General features: G+C 41.5%; 1 protein-coding gene across 5 annotated transcripts in view; it reads left to right on the forward strand.

The window, feature by feature from the left end:
* SV2C (synaptic vesicle glycoprotein 2C) overlaps nt 1–24,589 on the forward strand; it is a 100,117-nt gene that overhangs the window by 74,431 nt on the left and 1,097 nt on the right. For 4 of the 5 annotated variants that reach the window (XM_028748654.2, XM_028748653.2, XM_028748655.2 and 1 more), the window contains 3 exons: nt 1,592–1,795; nt 3,309–3,468; nt 9,476–20,428. In XM_028748654.2, coding sequence (XP_028604487.2) covers nt 1,592–1,795; nt 3,309–3,468; nt 9,476–9,659 — 548 coding nt within the window. In that variant the 3' untranslated portion in view covers nt 9,660–20,428. Of the gene's footprint in view, nt 1–1,591; nt 1,796–3,308; nt 3,469–9,475; nt 20,429–24,589 lie in introns of those variants that run through there. The other variant, XM_077936297.1, reaches the window with a different exon arrangement.

Consider the following 24,589-nt stretch of genomic DNA (forward strand, 5'->3'; position numbering starts at 1 on the left):
CACTTTCTCTGTGTTCCTGCTAACTATTTTATGTTGAATTGATATCTGGGCTTGTAAACTCTACCATGTCATCTATGTTATGGCCAAGCTTCCATGTCCATTTTAATGAGGAAGCAAGGGGAGGTTTAGCTGCACCTGGTGTATAAAATGAAGGAAAGAACCCAGCCAGCCAACCCTGAGCCCCTCTGTCATGAAGCAGTTTCTGAGGCTCTCTGCTTATTGAATCATGGGGAAAGGGTAAAGCCTTTGCAGCTGAGGTCAGGTTGGGTCAGGTCAGGTCAAACTTCTATGCTTCTGGTCAAAGCCCTTTGCAAAAATTCAGACAGGCTCAGAGATATATTAGGCTACAAATTACTGAGGTATTTGAGTCAACAGTGGGAGGGAACATTCATGATTTCAAATGGGCAATGTGTAGCTATCTATCTTCCATGTATGTGGTCATTTATCTGTGTAATGTGTAAACCACTCTGCACATTCTGACATCTGTGCCTTTGGGTTATTGGGGAGCTCCTTCCTTTCAGAAGGTGCATTTAAAGTAATAGGAACTTGGGGCTTCTATGAGGTAGAACCCCCCACTTCTGGAATTCCCAGCCCAGTTTTCTTCTGATACACAAGAAGATTTGATTTAAAATGTCTACATATCACATTTCTTTTCCAAAGCAATTTACAGTAATGATTCCTTAAAAAAACAAAAATACAATTTAAAAACAGATAAACAGCAGCAAGAAAGGTATCTACAATCAGAAAGACAAGCCACCAGTTACTCATCCAAAGCCTTAGATGAAAAAAAGGTATTAAGCTGTCATCTAAATCATAACAGGATTGGTGACTTCTCCAACCTGCCTGAGGATTACGTAAGCAGGGACCTGTACCTGAAAAAGCCCTCTCTGGGATCCCCATCCATTTGAGCTCTTGAAGGCAGGACACTTTGAGACCCAAACTGGACATCAATGCAATTAGCACATACCTTTCTTCTAATGTAAATAGCAGCTGTGGGTGGTTGAAAAAGGATTGGGACCATGAAAATATTAAAACCTTGGTTTACCAGAACTTTTGCAGAGAACTAAAGTGTTAACATGATTCAGTACTGGTCAGTGAGGCAGTAAAGAATTTGTGGCATTGCATATCTGGCTTCTAGTTGGCCAAAAGCAGGATGGGGCGGGGCATGGCGGGGAAGCAGAAACAGCAGATTTATTTATTTTTATTTAGGGGAATGTGCAGTCCTACATTGAATAATGAGATTGCACATCCTCCCCCAAAAAGGCATTGAGTGTGACTTGTGAATGATGGGTGTGAATAATGTTACAGTGCAGTCCTATATAGATCTACTCAGGGAGTAAGTTCCATTGAGTTTAATGGGACTTCCTGAGATGCAGATCACACCAATCTGCCACTAGGTTCTGCATATGACTGTCCTGGAAGCATATAGTATTGACAATTACATCTAATTCATTATCTGAAAAACTATACCACTTACAAAAGTTTGTTGTTGTTGTTTTCTATCAGTTTTTGAAATGTTTTAAAACAGATGAATTCCTAATATGAACAGATTGTGAACTCCTGATATTGTTCATTTTCTTCATTTCCATAGATCTTGAACCATATAAATATCCTGGCAGTCAATTTGTAAACTGCACATTCATTCACAACAAGACAGGATGTCAAATATCCTTTGACGATGATTACAGTGCCTATTGGATTTACTTTGTTAATTTCCTGGGGACTTTAGCTGTACTACCAGGGAATATTGTCTCCGCTCTTCTGATGGACAGAATTGGGCGTTTAACAATGTTAGGTATGAACTTTGCATGAAAATGGGATTTAAAAAATATTATCCTGCACAACCCTACTTTTAAGAATTTCCTGCGAGGGGAGGGATAACTGTTTCCTCAAAAATACTTAATTGGTATATTCGAAATACCCTACAAAAATATTTGAACATAATCTTCTGGAAGTCTCATGTGTGGTGGAAACTGGGGTGGTTGGTAAGATTGGGGCTGTGCCCTTGCACTGACAGAAGCACTGCCACCAATCTGTCGCTCTCACTGGGGCACACAGACTCAAAGACCTGTAGAGTTGGAACATGCATGACGCTGTCCAATCAAGCAGCAATAGCGCAGGTGTTGGGAGTGACTCTTCCCTATCCTCTACTGATGAACTCTGCAGATAAACAGAAAGAAGTCTAGCTAATTATCTTTACAAGTCCAGGGTAAAATTGGACAAGCCAATGGTTTTGTTTGTTTGTAATTGCAGAAGGTTGTGTGCCTGAGCCAGGGAATGGTCCTGTGGACAGTGCAAGCCTATATATGTATATTCAGAAGTAAATCCCATTGAGTTCAGTGGGACTCATTTCCAGGTAGCTAGACATAGTCTTTCTCTTCTTTTTTCCTATTCAATAGCAACCCACAGCCCACACTAGCCGATTCCAAAAAAGTTGCTTTTTCACTTGCATGCTGAAAGATTTGGATATTTGTATTTCATTTTCCTGTGAGTGGGAAAGCAGCTCAGGGTTGCTTGACTGGGAAAAATGGCAGGAGGAAATGATTCAACAACCTTCTTGCTTTTCCTTTGATCAAATTCACAGGCTCCTCCTCTTTCCTTTTTAAATAGCCAGGAGATTATTACAGAGGTGTCTGGCATGCAATATATTATTTTATTTATTTATTCTTATTTATTCTTATACTGCCCTATACCCATAGATCTCAGTGTGGTTTACAGTACAAATATATAATATAAAGATTGGTTCTAAAATCACTTCTATAGGCGAACTAATCACTCTTTGTCACTAGTACTCAAATCTTTGGCATTCCAGACTGGGCAGAGCATTCTCAAGGTGCAGAGCTTGTTCCCTTGGGGTTCTTAGGTCCAACTGGGCCCTTATAACCTCCCTAAACGAACTGCCCCTCCAAGGCAGTTAAGGTAGCCCTCTGGCCTGGAGCCTATCATTCTGTAACCTCTCTGTTAGTTTCTGCCAGGGAGGGGTGCACCGATGAGCAATGTTTTGGGGGCTGCAAGACCCTTGGTGACAAGAGTGCAGGACCCTTGGGAATCTGGCTCAGGGATTGCTGTATTTAGGGGTCTTTGCCTTTCAGAGGCTCCTACCTGTTGGGTTCAGACTTGATGTCATGGGCTATTTGCCTAGGTCCAGTAATTCTACAGGTGCTTCTGGCTCTCACAGCCTGCCTCAACACTTTGCGTTGATATCCAGGATACTGTTTGTGATTTGGAGTCATGACAGCCATGTGGCATTTCTCTGAAAGGCTCATGACAAAATCAATAGTGATTCTTTCCTTTCCCCTTGAATGCAGGTGGTTCTATGATTCTTTCTGGAATTAGCTGCTTCTTCCTGTGGTTTGGTACAAGTGAATCCATGATGATAGGCATGCTGTGTCTGTACAACGGCCTCACCATCTCGGCGTGGAACTCCCTTGATGTTATCACTGTGGAGCTTTATCCTTCAGACAGGAGGTATACTCTTAAATACTTGGCTTTCTAAAGCATTCTGAATCATAATTCAGAAACATGTTAGGCACAGATTAAAAGATCAGAACCTCTTACTAATGGTTTGCTTGTCTTTAAAGGAGACAAATAGGTAGGAATAAACAGGTAGTTTTCATAATGGAGGCAAGTAAGTAATTGGGTCCCCTGATGGTGTGCATTTGGGACCAGGGCTATTCAACGTATTCATAAATTATCTGGACTTAGAGTGAACAGTGTATTTCCTAAGCCTTTCCTCTGACATTGACCACTGTCAGGCAATGTACTAAGCTGCACAGACAATTTGGATTTACCCCAGTGCAGCTATTGTTACAGTCAGCAGCAGATAAACTTCAACCTTTTGCTTTCAGATTAGTAGTGCTGTGGTTATTTATAAATCAAAAGCACTTTGCTTTTATAGCACTTTGTTTTCATAAAACTTCCTCAAAGTGTCCCACTATCAAGCTTTAATGTAGTATTAAAATAAACCCTCTTTAGAAGGGAGCCTTTTCCCTTTTTAGAATTTATGAACATAATGGCCACAATCAAAGAGTTAGGAGCACTTAAGCCCCTCTCCTCTCCCTATTGCCCTTGCAGTTCTCATTTAAGAAAAATGTTCACACAGTTCAGCATCAAAATAGGAGAAGAAAACCTCAAGGTGCTGAAGGTTGATTCATTTGAAAAACAAACAAACCCTTTGGTAAATGTGGCGCCTAATATGTTTTAAGTGTTTCATCAGTGACAATGATATATGCCAATTTTCAACATGAGAAGTCATTTTATTCTCAGCACTCATTTGTTGTTTTACCACAATTGGTGCTGGCTGGTGCCCATTGGGACTAGCAGGGTGGAAGACAGACCACCAGCATGTGGAGCCAGAACCAATGACAGTCAGAGTCAACTCATTCTAGCTTTCTCCCCATCTGAGCTCTACAAGGGCAGAGTTGTAGCTAAGGAGGAGGACGCTGGTAGCCATGGATACGTTCTGCACTGCTTGTAAGAAGGTAGGCAGACTGAGGTTGGTGAGGCAGTGACCTGTTTGCCTGCAGACCAGTATCCACTGACCCCCAACTCACCATTGGCAAGGCATGGGGAAGGAAGCTATTACTAGGCAGGTCTGGTAGGCTACTGTAGAGGCATGCCATGCGACTTTTAACTGGTATCTCATTCAACTCTTAACCTTTTTGAAAAACCATAGTCTATTTCTTGGCCCATTGTCTTATATTTCCAAATGTGAGTTGTTTGCAGTCCATTCACATCTAAGGCTCACTTGCCATGCTCATGAAACAAACAGAATAGAGACTTATCCCTGCTTCTGCATGTCCCATGCCTAGAAAGGACTGGCCTGAGATGTTTTCTACTTCTCTCATGCTTCCCAGACATGGGTCCAAGCGGTTTTCTGCTGGTCCTGCCACTTTCCCCAGGAAAACCCGCTCTTTATAGAGTTTCTTTGGAACAAATGTCAATCTGCAGCAAACCCAATTGATGTTTGCTCTGATTAAGTGGTAACAGTCAGATTTTCATGGGGGAAAGCAGTGGAACAAGCGGAAGTTTGGATCAGCCCTTAATTGAACTATTTTGAGCTGTCTTGCAGATGCAAGTCATAGACCCTTGCAGATATAAACCATGATACATAAATGGTTTTTCACATGATAAACACAAACCGTCCAAGAATGGGAATTGAAGCAAGCAGATGCATTTATTTCATGTTTCTTCTGGCTAGCTCAAGCTCCATTTGATAGGCGCATGGCATTTATTCTGTCTTGAGAATGAATTGATGGACTCTTGGCACTTAAAAAAGTACTGCATTTTGCTTGTGTTTTATTACAACCATTTAATACGCTAAATAATTGAACACATTTCTCTACTTGCATTGGGTTTTTGCACTTCATTTTGTGTTAGGATACACCAGGGTTTCCCAAACTTGGGTCTCCACCTGTTTTAGACAATAATTTCCATCATCCATAACCATTGGTCCTGGTAGCTAGGGTCCCTAGGGATGGTGGGGAAATTGTAGTCTAAAACCAGCTGGAAACCCTGGGATACACCTTCATTGTTGGCGTAGGCCCAATGACCACCCTTTTTCTGTTTGCTTTAGGGAGGGAACAAATGTATTAGCTGTTCAGTGGAGTCTTCTCTTAGTACTGTGGCCCACCAGATGTTGCTGGACTAGAATTCCCATCTTTTCAGACCATTGGCTTTGCTGGTTTGGGGCTGATGAGATTGGTAGACAAACATCTGGTTTCCTCACTCCCACCTTAATACCTTCTTTTTTAAAAACCACCACAAAAATTCTCCTTTCTTGGTTGTAAATTTATTTATGGGCTATGATAAACCCTGTCTTTAAACCTATAATGTCATAATTTTGAACTGTGAGTTTTTACTGCCACCTTGTGGAAATGGAATACAAGAGTGTCCAACTCCGTTTCCAATCATACTATCCACTCCTGGCATATAATGTTATCCAAAGGCAAAACTGATGACACTCCTGTATTCATCAGCCTAAGGTTACCAGATTCCCCCCCCCCCCCCCGATGAATCTGGGGACACTTTTCAACTTCAATGGATTTTGTATGGGGACTGATTTGTAAATCCGGGGACTGTCCCCGGGAAATGGGGACATCTGGTAACCTTACTTTAGCCTCTTTTTATGGCTTAGGCAACACTCAGATCCTGTTTCTCTGTGAAGCAAGCTGTAATAATGCGTTCCAGAAGCTCTGCCTGGCTGTAGTTTTTCACCAAACACATATAAAACATCGTCAGTCTTGCTAGTTATCTAATAAAAAAATATTTATTTCCTCCATTTACTCTACATCTCACCTCCTGTAGTCTTGGGAAGTCTTTTGAAATTCTAGGCTGACACATTGCCATATTTTCTTCTGTTCCACATCTGTGGTTTCAGACTAGAAGTACTAAAGAATCATATCACACCCTCACTGTGGGTTTTCTTTTCTTTTTCTTTCAAATTTTATTATATTCTCTTTCTGGTCAGACAGAATGTGGAATTTTACCCTGCTTATCTGTCCACGGCTCTCCTAATCTTTCTTGGCTGTCTTTATTTGTAAGCTACTGCAGTGTATTTTGCTTCAGATATGATCTCAGGGAAGACTTATATGTAATATAATCCTGATTTTTCTCCCCCCAATCTGCTTCCTTGAACTTGCGCTCTCAGTAGCTGGTGTCAGATAATCTCAGCAGGTATAGCTTTTAAAGGCTTTAAAATACAGGGGAAACCCATTTTATTAACTTGTTCAGTTTTCTGAATGTGGAACCAGAAACTTCTCTCAAACCCCAACCTTGGGATCTAAATAAATACTCACTAGGTGCCTTACAAGGCAGTTTGCCTTCCTTAATGCTAAATTAACTGCATATTTGGATGGTGGAAATCTTGATAAATCCTCACGACAGTTCATATTAAGTAACTTGGCCAATCCCAAAAACATCAAGTGCTGCACACTATCAAATTTCTGCATCTGAGAAATTCTGAGATTAAAAAAGAGCCTCTCCTTGAGATCCTGGAGAGCTCCTGCCAGTCAGAGTAGATAAAACTGGGTTAGATAGGCAAATCATTCATTCATTCATTCATTCATTCATTCATTCATTCATTCCCCAGCCACTCTGGGCAGCTTCCAACAAAAGATTAAAAATACATTAAAACATCAGTCATTAAAAGCTTCCCTAAAGAGGGCTGCCTTAGAAATGTCTTCTAAATGTCAGATAGCTGTTTATTTCCTTGACATCTGATGGGAGGGCGTTCCACAGGGCGGGGGCCACTACCGAGAAGGCCCTCTGCCTGGTTTCCTGTAACCTCACTTCTCACAGTGAGGGAACCACCAGAAGCTGGACCTCAGTGTCCAGGCTGAACGATGTGGGTGGAGACGCTCCTTCAGGGATACTGGGCCAAGGCCGTTTAGGGCTTTAAAGGTCAGCATCAACACTTTGAATTGTGTTTGGAAATGTACTGGAAACGTACTTTCACCTGGTATAGGGCAGATTCCTGTGGACACATTTGCACCTTGCCTTGCTGTCATCCACAACTGGCCAATAGAGACCAAACAGAGTAGTAGTCAGAGGCAATGCTTCCTTGGAGAATAAAAGCATAGGTGTTGCATATTCAAGCAGGGAGAAGCTTTTTTCAGAGGCGTGCAAATGATTCAAGTAAACAAGTTCTACTGAAGTATATTTCCCTTTCCTGTTCCTATCTGCATGTATTTATGAATATAAGGTCACCCTCATTCTCTCCCTCCCCCCTTTAAAGCAGTGTTTCGCAGACTTGAACCTCTTCCTTTTAAGTTTATACTACCTTCTTGGGTCTCCAGCCATCTGTTGAGCAGGTGAGCACATGGAGGTCCTTTAAAAAGCTATGCTTTTTTTTAAAAAAAGGAAAGAGTCTAGAAGAGAATATTGTGCTTTTACTGCCAAAGAGCACGTATTCCTTGTTATTTCACAAGGGTACAGGATATTCCATCATCTTGGTACTGGTTTTTCCAGCCCCTAGTATAAGCACATTTGAACAGATAAAGCTCATGTCGTATCTGGCTGTCGTTTCACCAGGATTTCCACAGGTCCCTTAAGTAGGTGGATCCCTGAAGACATAAATATTTTCTTGAAAGATTACAATCTCCTTGTTCTGTAAACTGGCTCTTTGGCTCTCTGATTTTGACCTAATTGCCAGAGGCTACTTTTATATGGCAGTCTTGCAAAATAAAAATAAAAAATCAGATGTGAAAGAGACTTCAGCATGGAAGGGCATCAGTGTGTTCTGATTTAAGACTGGTTTTTAAAACTATAATTTGAGTTGGAGTGTTTGTTGTGGGGGAGGAAGGGAAAAGGAGATTGTTAGCCGCTTTGAGACTCCTGAAGGGGAGTGAAAGGCGGGATATCAAATCCAAACTCTTCTTCTTCTTCGTCTTATATATAATGATTATTATATATTGGAAGACGCTGAATTGCTTCCAAGGTAGAATAAAGTGTGTTAACAGGTCAGTTAAATAAAGGCTGAGGGAGAAATGGCAGCTTAAATACTTTGAACATTTTTTAAAAAGACTTTTCTGTGTTCTCTCCAACCTTCTGAGTGCTGCTTTATGGCAGGGGCTGATGGGAGTTGGAGTCCAGCAACATCTGGAGAGCCACAGGTTCCCCATCCTTATGTTATGTGTTTTTATACAGAAAATGCATGAAAGCTGCATATAAATTATTGTATGTGGCAACTGCGCATGCTATAAACTCATTTCTTTTTTCTTTTTTTCTTTTTTTGATAGTTACAAGCTTGGAGAATCAGGGGGATGCTATGGATGTAGTATATCTTGATTCTTCCAGGCTTTTTAATGAATTATTTTTTATTTTAATACGTTTGTCATCTTTTATTTATGTATTATTTTGTATTTGTAAACAATCCTGGGAGCTCAGTTGGAGGACAGCATAAACTTATTTTAAGATAAATTGCTGAGGAAGTGAATTTTCAGCATCTGCCCCAACTTATTTATAAGGCATGAAGTAAGACGCCTCCAAGTTTGAGGTCTAGGAGCTTCTGGAGTGGTCCTGTTCTCTTTATTTAGATCAGTCTCACGGCTGACACAGGGTGTGTTAAGGGGACGTGAAGGTGAGTGAATACCATAGTCCTTTTGCAATCCCAGGATGTCACTGAATTGCAGTGGGAGGGTATGGTGCCTGTTTATCATAAGATCTGTAGTCATTAGGGGCTGCTCAGTAATTTTCTAGTCGTTGCTGCATCTTCAGCTAACCTTTTTGAGGAAAACCACCCTCCAGCTTCTGTTATTTTATAAAACTCAAAGCAAATATTCAGGTTCAAAGGATATTTCACCTGTCATTTTAGTGCAAAAAGTATTGGACCTCTGAGTTCTGGCCATTTTCAGGAATAGTATATAAACCAATGCACCATTTTTCTCTCACCTGCTTTCCGCCCCAATAAAACTTTTATTCTTTCCTGTGGTTTTAACTTCTTCTCTCTCTCTCTCTCTCTCTCTCTCCCTTTTAGGGCAACAGGCTTTGGCTTTTTAAATGCACTATGCAAAGCAGCAGCTGTCCTTGGAAACCTTATATTTGGTTCCTTCGTTATCATCACCAAATCAATTCCTATCCTCTTGGCTTCCTCGGTTCTAGTATGTGGAGGCTTGGTAGGACTTCGGCTCCCAGACACCAGAACCCAAGTGCTGATGTAACTTGGGAAGGATTGTGGATCAAAAGCCATTTCCCGTTTGTTTTCCTCCCTTTCCAAGTATCAGATCTCCTGGCTGGATGGGCAAAGGCTTCAGATTCTCAGTGCATGGAAGGTGACTGTATAGCAGAACTCCCACTAACATAATGAAATCACTGTAACAGATTTAAGCCCTTTCCCAAGGTGCTTCTTCATTCATTCAACACACGAAAAGGGGGAACAGTACCCTCCCTGCTTGCCCCACCCACTTCACCCTCTGACTCTCACACATTCAGCAAAGGTCTGGAGGAGGAAGCCTCCATCGGTAGTCTGCTCTGTGTGATTGAATACCACCCTCTAGTTGTACAGGATTCCCAAGTACCGTATTTTTTGCTCTATAAGAAGCACCAGACCATAAGACGCACCTAGTTTTTGGAGGAGGAAAACAAGAAGAAAAAAATTCTGAATCTCAGAAGCCAGAACAACAAGAGGGATCGCTGCTCAGCGAAAGCAGCAATCCCTCTTTCTGTTCTGGCTTCTGGGATAGTTGCGCAGCCTGCATTCACTCCATGAGACGCACACACATTTCCCCTTACTTTTTAGGAGGGAAAAAGTGAGTCTTATAGAGCAAAAAATACGGTACTTTTAACTGTGTGCATAGTGGCTCACCCTTCATACATTTGCTAAATGTATGAAGGGTGGAGCTGTCATGCACATATTGACATTGGGGGCAGGTCAAGAAGGCATGCCCCCACTTTCTCCTCTGCTTTTGAAGAGGGCTATTGTTCAACCTTTATAAATTCTACATGGCCCCTTGTATTTCAGGCTAAAAGGGCAGTTCAGTGAAGAATTAGTCGCCTTGACCTCAGCTGAACAACACTAGGGTAAGAATTATGTGAATTGCCCCATTAAGAGTTGCTTGTTTCCAGTCGATCTATTTTAAGTGATTTAAGAGGACAGTTTGCTGAAACAAATCAATAGTTCATATGTGACAGTTTTCCTACAACAAGGTCATCTCTGAATAGGAAAAAAAAAGAAGTGTTTTGGAATGAATGTTTTGTTTGCTCATGAGTACCGGGATGTAGGGAAAATGTCACATCTAAAATAGCTTTTAAAACTGCAACATGAAACTATCCCTGTAGTTTAACACTAATGCTTTCTGTGCCAAAAAGCCACACAAGTGAATATTACTATTTTTAATTAAGCTGGTAATAAGTACAAACTTCAAGGCCTTTCTTAGTAGTAAACGTTAATCTATCTTGCACCAGGAGATACAACATAAAATGGAACAGGCTGCATGACTGTACTTCAACACATATTTCCTGCTTTCTTAGAATAAAGGGTTGTGGGGGAAATGGCATTGCCACTTTCATAAGAAACCATTTTTATGCAAATTCAGGCTGGGCACAAACTGCCTGTGGCTGTTCAATCTGTTAACTATCTAATAACTTACTACATTATCACAGCTCAGCTCCTCACAGGGAAGTAAGGCAAAAGTGTAATAACAGAAAAGTTTTCTGGATGTGCCATGCTCCTCAAATGATGTTAAGAGTTTCTGTAAAATTGCACTACATGGAAACATTGCCCCCTTTCCCATGTTGGAAGCAATCAAAGAAATAATTGCAATTTTGTGGGATATAAATTGGGTGACTACATTTTTCTTCTTGGTCAGGTGGCTTTACAAATTTCTTGGGAAAGGAAAGGCCATCATTCTCAACTGTCCCATCACCTTGCAGTTGATTCGCTGCAGTAATACTTCCACCCTGCTTGGACAACACAGGAGTGATTGCGACTTGAGATAGGCAGAAGCTACAAAATAAAAGACTCTGTTGCACCAGTGTCCTGATGGTGACCTTGTTCATATGTCACTATAAGCCAGAGTACATCATACTGTAATTGTATTGGCCTCTGAAGAGGACCTTACATCCCCTCTGCTCTTCCCTGGGCTTGTTAGCTCAGCCTGATGGTGAAGCCTGGGATTATAGTTATGGTCCTTCTTCCTTAACCATGGTTAAGGTTAACCACGGTTAACCACAGTAAACATAGGATAAACCTTAGCTACAGATAGTGCTTAAAGAGAAGCTTTAAACCTTGGTTAAGCTGCTGCACCACACTGAACTAAAAAGTGCAAGAAGGAACAAAGCAACTGCAATCTCCTCCTTGGGAGCCAGCATGTTCATAGTAAGCCATGGTTTGGCTTAGTATAATGTGCAAACACAGCCAAAGCCATAGTCTTCCTGTAAGATACGGATTAAACCAATGAAAAAGAGACAAAAGTGAGCAGGTCCCACACTGAAAAAATACTCTACTTTCCCCCTCCACTGCAGAATGCCCTTTGCCCAACTGCCAACCCATCTCTAAACTCACAGTCACATATTTCCAAAGAAACACATAAGGCATAATCCAGAAAAAAATGTATGCTTGCCTTAACTATGTGCTTCATTCCAAATGAGTTTGGTGGGATTTACAATAGTTTTACTCTGGATTGGGCCCATCATGTTTACATTTCCATGATTTTCTTCTAAGTAGGTATTAGTGTTGTAATATTAATTTAAGCACCGAATTATTGCTTTAGCTGTATATCAGGTTTTTCAAGTGCATCAAAGTTCATGTTGAGTTCTGTGATTATTTCCACCTTATCACAGCTCTTCGTGCTAGTTTAGGTTTTTGTTTTTTTAAAAAAGCCTTTTATCTTTTACAGTTTTCTTTTCATGTGGAGGAGAGGAACCTTTTAACAATGCTCTCTTAGTCATTAGGGACCGTCATTAAGACTTCTAAGATTGAAATCTGAAGCCTCTGTACAGATTGGGAGTGATGATCAACTGCCAGCTGTAAATCACGCTTTTGACATGCACTGTCCACTTAAATTGATGTGGTATTTTGTCTGCTGCCTTCATGAATGTAATCACCGAAAAAAATCTAGAGCCATAACTAAAGCTTTGGGGGCGGGGGAAGTAAGCACCAGCTCCAAAGTTGTTATCATTGTGTTACTTTCTCAGAATCTAATAATATTTTGAAAACAGATGACATTCTTATTCAGGATGTAGCTTTGACAGAATGTAGACAGTAAGAGTAAAGACAGTTTTAAGATATGAAGAGGGAAGTTAACAGAAATGACCAAAGGCATATGTATTCATTTTGTATGAATTGTGTGATGCATGATACTGGCAGATCGGTTTCATCTCTGTATCCCTATTTCCCCACTTCCCTACATGAATGGGTAATACAGGACTCGGCCCTACCATTAGGCAAAGTGAGACAACCACCTCAGGCAGCAGATGATTGGGAGAGGAGAGATCAGGCAGATGTAATGACATGTTGCAGCTGTGTGTGCCACTGCACCTTCCAACCTGTTTTTCTACCCTACAGTGTAGTGGTGTCCTGTTCCCCGGGTTGAAGGAAGATTCAGCAACCAGTCTGGTCAGTTTTGGTACATACGTGTGCCATCCCATCCTTTCCCTCAGGCAGCAACATGTCTTGGGCCAACCCTGAGGGGAAAATGTCTAAAGTGTAAAAGAGAATGCAGAGCGAAGGTGAGGGACATAATCTGAGTCGGCAGAGGAAGAGTTAGAAAACGCTGGGAGGGGGATAGTGCACCACTGCAGCACATTACATTTGAAACACAAAATGGAGAAGAGAAAACAATCCAACCGGATGCAAGGCTGTGGCTTAGATGCAGATGTTTAGTTGCTAATATTAGCTCTTCAACAGTACAGATGCTATACATGGAATAAGTAAAACCGAATTTGCTTGAGCTGTGCTTCCCACTTTCACATAGTCCTTATCATTCAGTTCATAAAAACCCTGAGCAATCAGAATGGTTTATATCTCGGTGCCACGTGCCAATTCATAACTCGCATGCACTACCGTATTTTTCGCTCTGTAAGACGCACCAGACCACAAGACGCACCTAGTTTTTAGAGGAGGAAAACAAGAAAAAAAATATTCTGAATCTCAGAAGCCAGAACAACAAGGGGGATCACTGCGCAGTGAAAGCAGCAATCCCTCTTGCTGTTCTGGCTCCTGGTATAGCTGCGCAGCCTGCATTCGCTCCATAAGATGCACACACATTTCCCCTTACTTTTTAGGAGGGAAAAGGTGAGTCTTATAGAGCAAAAAATACTGTATGTTGTGTAAGTGTAAACAAGTGTGAAGCAAGGATGCACAAATGGCTGTCATGTCTTTCCACTTTTCCTGTGTAAAATACAAAAAGACTATGAGTCTTGAATCATTCCTGTAGGGAGATGGGTGAGTTACAGATTATATAGATGGTGCATCCGACTGCAAGGAAGATGTGTGATGTGCTATTTTTCACATTAAACCAGAAGTCAGAAAATAAGGACCACATGTCAGTTGTGCTTCAGCTCCTCTAAACTGCAGCATGCAAGAATTCTTTTAGGAAAAAGCAATTCTGTAAATAGAGCCTTAAAAGGTTTGCCTTTCTTTATATCGCAACACTCTATTCCAGACACATGTTCAATTTTTCATAAACAGCTTGTCAGTCCTCCTTTGAAGTGCTGCTGCCTAATCGGTCATCCCTCAGTCTTGTGCTAGATATAGCTAAAACACCCCATTTTCACCATGTGTAATTATAGGTATATTTTCTGTTGGGGAAATATTGCTGTGTTTAATGCTAGGAAGAAGTACCAGCAAATCTTAGTCTGTTATATTCACCCGGTTTCCTCTCCACACTCGAATGGAAGGCAGACTACAAAGAATCTCAATATTGTCCTCTTATTTGGTGCAGAACCACATAAGAACATAGGAACCACTTTTCTAATGGCCTGCTTATTCTGAAACCAATTGGTATGAAATCTGTGTTACAACATTATAAGGCATTTTTGTTTTAATTATCACTTGGAACCCCCCCCCCCCCGCATTGAGTGCACATTACCACTCTTCAGTAGCTACGCTTTCCAGATACTGCTGTAGAAGACATTGTCCCTTTCTGCCTACTGCAGCTGTAGTAGCTACATGTGTTGTGGGGTGGAGTCACCCTCCTGACACTGCTACTTAGGGCCACTGTCAAGGCCACACCAGTAAGATTGGGTGCATGGTGGCACCAATGGAATGGCAGCAGTGGAGCACCTTGGTGGACCCAACCACACTGCCAAGTCATGTCCAGGCAAGCAACAGCTACAATGGGCTCCTGCCTGAATGCTGGCTCATACTCCCAATTCCCACCAGTCATTATTTACATCTTGCATTGTGTCACTTGTGTGCAAACAAACCCATGTGCTCTCTCCCAAATTAGTGCATACATAAACCCTGCACGTGCTCACATGTCCTTTTGCTTTGTAATGTTTTTTGAAAGAGGTCTTGGCATGAAGAAAGGAGTCACCAGAATAAGAATACAAAGAATGCAACTTTTCAAAAGTGAAATGTGTGTGTGTAGGTAGAGTGAAAGAGAATCATTTCGGTCTAGGAGCAAACAAATCACTCATATTCTTTTTCTCCTGAATTTCCTGTCTTTCCCCACTATCAAAGCACAGGCCCTTGCTTCATATTAATAACATCTGTTCCTATCAGGCAGGAAACACAGCAGGAAACGCAGCAATATATTTACTAGCAGCTCTCCTTGAACGTTTCTCCCTGTTCTGTGATTTCTGTTTTCTTGCACACAGTATGAACACAACTAATTTAGTTAATGGGTGACACATTACTAAACCTAGTACACCAATTTGGTCTTTGGTGATACCAATCTCTGTACTTATATTAGTCAGATGTCTCAACTTTTGAGACTAGGTTCTGCAACACGTAGGAGCCACAAATATATTCACCAGGGCTGGGATCCAAGGAACCAATCGTGAGAGCTTTGCATGAAGTATAAGGCATACTGAGTTTCAAAAGCATTCTGTGTTGTGCTATGGAGGGGGATCTGTCATTCAAATGGGAGGAAAGTCAAAATTCATACAAGCTGACGTGTGGATTTTTGATGTGTCTTAAGTTGCTCTTGGATCCCACAACATTTATCAATCTAATTCATTTTTAAACACATTAGTAGCCATCACAGCTCCCTTTGGTGCTAAATTCATTAGGTTGGTTGTAAATTGTGCAATGAAATACTTCCTTCTTAAGGAAGTAGATCTCATCCACTCCTTGTTTTAGTTTTTCTTTGTATGTTTTTCAGCCCTCTTTGAAATTCTTCTGAACTGGGGTGTCCAGAATTGCTTACAATAGTCTGATCTTGCATTTTCCTGTCCCTTTCCTAATAATCCCTGGCACAGCATTTGTGGGTTTTTTTGCTGAGCTAACTCTTTGCATTAGTATGGTTGCCCATTAATTGCATTTTAATCAAGATTTGGTGCTGAAGCAGAAGGAAACTTCCCCCTTCACCTTCACCCCATCCCAACAAGATCCATCATGAGACTCACTCTGGTATGGCTCCCTCTATATTAGACCAATTCTGAATGTCAATTCAGAGCCTACACCAGACTGAGAACCACAGCTCCCTCATCAATCACCTCTGGGGAGGGTTGCATGCCAGTGTCTGCAGGGGCAGGTGGAAGTGGGCAGGACAATACCTGTGCCTCTTGCCTCTGTGTGTGCAATAGGGTACGTTCAAGCCATGCAAAGGTTTGGTGTTTCAACACACCTCCACCCATCCACATCTCTTAATCCTCCAGCCAAGCAAAAGCACTCAAGGAGAGCACAGGGCTGCTGAGGGGTGGGACCTTGGAAAAGGAACTATGGCCAGGGGAGAGTCTTGAGGGCCAAATAGACATTTGGAGGGCCACATTTGGCCCTGCGCCTGAGGTGTCCCAGCCTGCGCTCCTGCTTCTGTGTTCTGCCAAAAGCTAGCCTTTACCCGTTGTGGTACCTACAACTCTGCTCAATCCCTGGCATCTCCAGGTGTAGGTGATTGGAGATATTCCTCTGCCTGAGACCTTGGAGAGCTATGTCAGTCACAGCAGGCAGTGCTAAGATAGGTGGACGAATGGATTGATCTGGTAGGAAGGAGCTTCCTGTGTTCCTACAGTACCTTTTTAAAAGCGAGAAATAGTCTTCTTTGTCATGAACTTATTTTTTCTCCGCTGTCCAGCCTCCTATTATTTAGTCACAGCCCCCATACAATAAAACATTGTATATTGTAAAGAACATGTGATGTATAGGTATGTATGTTGATTTTATATATTTTTTATATATGTACATACATGCATTCAAGTTTGTGTGCATATGTTTGACTTTGACAAGCGAAATAATTTTATAGATTGACACCTGCCTTGGCAGTGTATATATCAGGAGCATGAACTGGCCAAAGATAAGCTCTTGTAAGTCCCATTGATTTCAGTTAGCCACATGTTTGAATCAATGAAACTTACAAGTGCTTTTACTTTGGCTGGCTGGTTCTTGGTATTGTTTGATCCATATTACCATTTAATTTTTGCAGTCTTGGAATGCAGATTTGCCCTTGAAACTCTGGTGGTGCAACAAAGACATTAGTGGCATTTTGCCATTATTGTTTTAGCTGCAAAAAAGAAAGCTCCTCATAGATAAGAAGTATCTTTTGACATGAAGACATCATTCTCCATACATTTTGGTAAACAATGAAGAAACAGGCCATTAAAAAGTATCAGTTGTGTTCCAGCCAAGTAAGAAAAACATATGACTTTAGAATGTTATATCCCCCCCTTATTTGATGCAACATGTACATTCTAATTAATGTTTTGCATAGCTCAGAAAGTAGCTTCTGTGTAGTATATGGGAAAATATCTGTCTCTGATGTCCTTTATTTAAGTTGTTTCTTCCCAGATAGTTCTGGTAATGTTCTCACAGCTAGCAATTGCTTATTAGTGCTTTTCTCAGTGGTCTTTGACCAGACAGGAACAGAGCCATTGCCAAGTTGCCTTTCAGTTAACTGTTACCTTTCCTAAAACCCCGTCCAGTATATCAGTGTTGCATGTTGGCAGTCCTACTGTTGCTTAATGGAAACACACCCAGACAGAACAGGGGTTAAAGTGAGTTTATTATTTCAAACTCTGACATTCATTGCACATGTCCTTTCCCTTATGCAAGTGACTTTAGGCTGTCTGTGTACCGAGGACCGAGTGGGTGTGCTTAACTGCTGAAGTAAGGGAGTCAGCAGCAGTTTTTTCTTCTTCCTCCCACATGAATAAACAAGGCCCTATGGACTAAAGTTCAAATGAAGAATCTACCCTTTTGCATAATGCATGTAGGGGGTGATTCTGATTGGTGGGTGAGGGGAGTTTCTGCATTCTCTATGCAATATGAAGGGTAGAACATGATTTTCCAAGGACTTAGCACTTTGAACCAAGGCTGTGTGATTGGTTACGCTCCAAAGCTGAGTTTCGTTGCATCTTGCTGTGTCCTGAACAACTTCAGGGCTGATGCCATAGCAAGTAGTTCAGAAAACTGGTTCTTTGAAAGCAGAGACTTTTATTGATAGGTGTTTTCTGTGATACTTGCACCCAGAGCAGGCCTTCCCAAATTATGGACCCGAACCCTTCCGTCCAGACCAGTAAGTTCTGATACCCATGTTCCTCAGTTGCCTGGCAGGCCTCCTGTTTATGCTTTTGCAACATGGTCATTAGCAGAAATCGTAGTTCAGAGTGCTGCTGTTCAAGCAGCTGACGGTTATGTGAATTGGCTCAGAGACAGAAAAGTCACCTGCTAACTGGAAAGCTGCTAACGTGGCACAAGAAGTTTAGAGGAAGCTCCCTGGCTCATTCATGCAGTGGGTATAGAATATGATTATCAAATGCAAACATGCTGCTTTCACACAAGAGGAAGGTTTTAACCGCAGCAACGGATATTTCACAAGAGGTTCAGACCTCCAATTTCAGTGCTACGAAATGTTTTAAAAATGCTTTTAAAGTTTGCAATCCATTTTATTTTCAAGCCCACTGCAGGCAACATTATGGCACAAATGTTCTGGTTTATTTTTGTCCCACTTTTGTTTTGCCCTATAGTCCCTCTGGACAGCAGTCATGTGGTGGTGTTGGGAAAGCATTCAACTGCAGAACAAATCCACTATTACTGTGTCAAGGACAAGTTGCAGAATACACCTGCAATAAAGAACCAATCTGAGGGGTGCTTTGTTTTAAATTTGATACCAATGCCCACGTAAAACCTACATTAGCTTGGATGCATACTCTCCCCCCCCTCCAAATTTTATCCCATATTAACACATTAAAGAAACAGCACTAGCAGGCTTTGTCTCACCCAGAAGTAGTGCCAAATAAAGAAGCAGCTAGTGACACACAGCCCTGGCAAATTTACTTCCCATGGACTTGTAGGCATCTAGGTCATATATCAGGTCTAGCCAAAGGTCTACCCAAGGAACCAATAAATGTTAAAAGTGTAGCTTTAAGGTGATGTCTGACACTTCTGGGTCTTGTGCGTGTATGGTTTTAGCATTTGACAACAAGCTAGAATTGAGCTGTGCCTGCAACTGGTGTTATCCCACTAGAGGAATGGGTTCCTGGAGGATGCCTCAAGTTTTAGTAGTGCCATAACAGGATCAGATCCTCACTGATTCATATTCTGCCAAGATTCCATGGCTGTAAGTGCCAATGCTCATGTCGGCACTGTGTTTACATGACTTGCAAGTACCAGTTCTAGCCATGATGGTATTAACCCCGTGTCTTCATTACCTCTTTCCATGTCAGAAGATGTCAGTTGCTCTGTGAACAGATATGCCTCTCACATTTTCCATGGAGCCTGTATTATTTCCTTGGACAAAAGGCCAGTGATTTCGCTGCAAGTGCAGGAACTAACTAGGCATGAAAGCAAAATATTGCCACTGGCTGTTGTGTGCATAAAGATTTGCACTCCCCAAAAGGAAAAGCCATGCTAATATGTACATATTCCTATATATAACTTTACTAGCAGCTCAAGTCTTACATCAGCAGATGCTTGGAATTAGGGGAGGCAGTAGGTTGATTATTAAATTTGTACACCCTACATCAAGCTGTTTCAAAGCCATGATTATAGATAAATGGGTGCTTTGAAATACTTTTCTAGGGTTAATTACAAGGCTACTTTCCTGTACGGTACTGATAACTCTAAATTGTCTACAGGGATAGGTGGAGGCAAGTATCTGACAGAACAGCACCACACACATAGCAAAGGTTGTATACATGATTCTCCCTCTCTCTGTTTTATCCTCATAAGAACTCTGTGAAGTAGGCTACTCTGAGGAGGCTGACTGACCCAAGGTCACCCAGGGAGCTTCATGGATGAGTGAGGATCTGAACCCTTGTCTCCCAGGTCCTAGTCCAACTGCTACAGCACACTGCAGCACTCCACTAATTTGTGTGTGTACGTCTAAAAACAGGAATAAGCACTGGTCAAAGTACTGTGGAATTGGAGCTTGGCAATAGTTCCTTCCACCTTAGAATTCTGCTTTGCAAGATCGCCTCCCTGTATTTCTGGTTTTATGACTTGTGTATATATGTGTGTGCTTACATGTCTGTACATTAATCAAACCTCACTTTCAGATTTCTGGATTTTTCATTCCAAATGCAGCTGGTACAATTGTGAACTCATCTTTCTGGTATGCTCCTCTGTGTCAGATTGCCTACTGCCAAAAAAATGTTAAGCCAAGTGTGTTTTTATAAAGTCCCCTGGGGAAAGCTGTTTGTATACTTGTGAAAGGGCATGTTTTGTGTAGGATGATGATGTACAGTGTAAATCTATAAAATGTGGAAGTGTGTATACATTTATTATCTGCCAGATATCTATTAGTCATGTAATAAAAGCAAAGATATTTAACGTACATCAGATCAAAAAAAGGAGCTCCATTATATTCAAATAAAGAAGCTTTCTCTGAAATGAGATTCTACTGGGTGTGTTACTAATTAAATGTTTGCTTTTTCATTGTTGCAAAAAAAAAAAAGGATAATAAATATCATTTTGTTTGGACATTTACACATTTACAAAAGTACATTTTAAATGCCTGATTGAGGACACAAAGCTTCGTTGGAATACTTTACAGGACTGCGGCCATTTTGAAAGTAATTAACCTCCCATACACAAATCACTTTAATGCCCTGAGGTGATCTTCCCTGCCTCTCTCTCTCTCTCTTCTGGAATCCTTCCCATGGAGCAGTTGATAGTAGATCACTCTGAGGTTTTTTGCAAGAAGCATACCAGATGCTGACATTCCCAAATCTCACTCCCAGTGAAGAAAAATCGAACTTGGATGAAGATGGAGATGAGGTGGAAGAAGATCAACCAAGTGAGTTCTGTGGGTGGCTGTTTTTAGGCATCAAGATCGGACCATCTTCTCTACTAATATTTCCGGTTCTGGTCTCCAGGAGGGTCTGACAATGTGAGCTGTGAATCCTGTGGTCCAAAATATACCTGGGTTCTGAAATTATTCCCTCAACTGCATATCTCCCTACTATTTTGAAATGCATTTAACCCATATCTCTTTCATATATCCCATCTGCAAAATGCCCCACAAGAGACATAACTAGACAATGTGGGAAGTTTATGGTGTGCCTTTTATTTATACCATAGGGATTACATACTAAAATGTAAATTGCTTCAAGCTGCCCTTGGAATAAACAGAGCACACTTCAGATGTCACTGCTTTACATATGTATTTATTTATCAGCGCAATCACTTTCTATAATTTTTAGCATGCTAAACGACCCCTGTGAAAAGCCTCTTAGCAAACATTGTTTATTTTACTTGCAGAGGCCACATCATTCATCTACAAAAGGATCCAAAAGTTACTAATTCAAATGCAGTTTTCAGTTTTAATTAACTGTGTGGGCAAACAATTGCTCAAGAAACTCCAGGCTTGTGAAGTGCCAGGCTCTAATAGCTATCTATTATGTAGGGCTGCATAATCACTTTTCATTTTTCCTGTTAATAGGATAGCCAGCAATCTAGGAAGGGTATGCGTTCAACTGTTGAAAAGCTACTGAACAAATGTTAAAGTTATTTATTTATATTTATAAAGTTGTATTCTGCTGTGTCATTTTTTTTAAAAAAAACTATATAAAAGCTGTTTACTGCAGCAGAACATAAAACCTTACAATAATAATAAAAAAAACACTTTAAAGGTTTAAAACAGACATAAATTAACCATTGTGGAAGGATGTAGACAACTGCCTGGTTAGGCCTGGCGGAAAAGAAAAGTTTTCAGTGGGCATTTAAAAGTTGGCATAGAAGGCGCCTGCAGAATCTCTATTGACAGGGTGTTCCACAGGACTGGGCCAATGACACTAAAAGCTGTTCCTATCCTGAAACCCACCTTACTGTTCTGATTGCAGGTGGTTTAACTGACTTTAATCTTGTATTTTTATACTGTTGGAATCCATATTGGGACCTGAGAGCCGACCCTCCCATTAGGCATGGTGAAGCAGCTTCCTCAGCTTTCCCCCCTGCCTTTGCCATGGGCAGAGAAGCAGCACCAGCACTGACACCAAATCTCACACAGTGCATGAGATCTCTGATGCAGCCAACCCAAGTCAGGTATGCTTCAGCAGGGGTGATGGAGCAGCAATGGCAGTATGGGGTGGCACTTCCTGTTTCACCTCAAGCTAGGAAATGGAACGCGCTGCCCCTGCAGGACTTTTATAGTGAAGGGCAGATAAGAAATCCAATTCATCATCATTATCACTGTAGCCACGAGGAACTTCATGGCAGTCCCTTCGTTGCAAAACCAGGAGACTTAACTGTGCATCTGGTGTTGTTTCCCCAGGTGCATGGGTCACTGAAGTACCATCATTCAAATGGGAAAATGGTGACATATATTTGCACAGGTACTTTGACGTACTTACTGCACGTGCAAAAATGTTTCCCCTCACTCTTTACTTTGGAAACCAGGGAGAGAAAGGTGTATGTGTGGTTGTCTACTTCTTTCTGTATCTTTTTTTCATAGACAAATGGTCTAAATTAAAACAAAAATAAATTCTTCTAACTAGCCACTTCCATTTTCTGTACACCTGCAGTGCAGGATTTAGTACATGGCAGAATAGGCTCCAATGTTGTCTTATAGAAACTAATTTAGTGTACCTGCTTAAAAAGATAGTTGCACACGGATGGAGGTTCTGAGGCTGCTTCCTGAGATCTTGCAAGATCTCGAAATCAGGTTTACTGATTGGACAGCTCTCTGGCTTAAATTGCTTTAGGAGCACAGGTGCTGAGGAGTTCCTGATTCCTGATTCTCAGCAGCAGTAGATCGTGATAATGTTGCTTAACCCCTGGAAATGTTTAGTCACTATTTCCCCATATATTTCTAATCTGCATGTACAGGAAATAACTAGTTGCCTCTGGCAAAGTCCATTCTACATCCCTCTTGGTTTCTTTAATGATTTGGAAGCAATCTAGTTTGACACTTGTGAAAGTACCGTAGGTCATTCCCCCATGCAGGCTAGCAGTAACTTCCAGAAAGGTAGTTGGGGGTGGTCTTCTGCAGCAAAAGCAACAAACAGTCTTGTGGTTCTTCCTTTTAACGACAGCAGTAACCCCCTTGGGTGTATGCCTCCACCAGACAGAGCTTGAGAATGTGGGGCCTGGGAGGGGGCATGGCTGTGCAAAGTTATTTGGGAGATGAGTGGGAATGCTCCCACTTTGTGGAAGCGCAAGCCACTGGTCATTTTATAACTGCAGTTTCTTTCGTATAATTCCTGATTTTGAAAGAAGCTGCTCCAGAGTGCAGTCTGCAGTCTGATCACCAGGTGGAGCTGGAAAGAAGGCATACCTGATGGTTTTGTAGGAAATAACCGCCAAGGCTGAAGGGAAGACAATCACTTAAAAGAGTAATGTTTGTGATGACCACTAGTACGCATTGCCACGCATTGTCTGGCAATTGTTGCATGAAGGCAGTCTGTGTGATACTATTATTTCAACAAGCTATCATGAATGTCAACAGAAAAGAATTTCTGTAGATTAAATTTCCCAAACAAATTTCTACCACTAAGGATATTTTGTTTGTTTGTTTCTTATTAAATTTGTATACTGCCCTTCATCCGGAAATCACGGGCAGTTCACAACATAAGCAAACAAAATGATAACCTTCCAAAACAGCTTTTTAGGTGGTGCAGATCTCTGCCAGGGGTGGGGAGCAAGAACTTTCCTTCTGTGAACTTCCTTAAGTGATCTTAGCTTCCAAAGCTAGATTTTAACTTCTTTCTTAAAGGAACAATTGCTATTTAGGAGAAACTAATGCAGTACATATTACAGTTATTAAGAAGTAGAATATTACTGACAGGTTGCTGCTAGCTAGCAAATTCTTCCTCCAATCTGTCTAAATTCTAGTACTTAAAAGGGGGGGGGGACCAAGAGAAGTATTAAGATAATCAAAATTCACTTATGTATCCAAAAGCACAGTGACTCTTTAAGGTGCTTCACTGTCTGTGTCTTGTAATGACTCAACAGCCTTGCATCCTATGCTCATTTGCTTGCAGCTTAGGTTACTTGCACCCACACTTCCCCTTGATCTTTCAGTCCTGTCCTATTCTGGTAAACATACTTTGGGAGCAAGACTGAAGTGGCCAGTCATTACTGGCATACAGGCCCTGGAAAGCTGTCTAGAAGGTGTCCCCTGGCCTGAAAATGACAAACACACACCCCTGTTCTACAACATGTGGAGGTTGGCTGTCAGAATAAAAAAGCTAAGGGTGGGATTCAGCTATGTTGTGACATGTATGGAATGAATTCTGCTCCTCCCCATCCTCCCCTCCACCTCCAAACCCACTAAGTGGCCCTCATTTCCCTACTAGGTACTACATTGCATTCCACCCATAGAATTCAAAAGTATATATTTCAAAAGATTGACAAACCAGTGAGCCAGTGAGGTATAGTGGTTAAGAGCAGTAGTCTCGTAATCTGGTGAACTGGGTTTGCATCTCCGCTCCTCCACATGCAGCTGCTGGGTGACCTTGAGCTAGTCACACTTCTTTGAAGTCTCTCAGCCTCACTCACCTCACAGAGTGTTTGTTGTGGGGGAGGAAGGGAAAAGGAGATTGTTAGCCGCTT

The sequence above is a fragment of the Podarcis muralis genome, chromosome 11, assembly GCF_964188315.1.
Source record: "Podarcis muralis chromosome 11, rPodMur119.hap1.1, whole genome shotgun sequence".
NCBI classification, from domain to species: Eukaryota; Metazoa; Chordata; class Lepidosauria; order Squamata; family Lacertidae; genus Podarcis; species Podarcis muralis.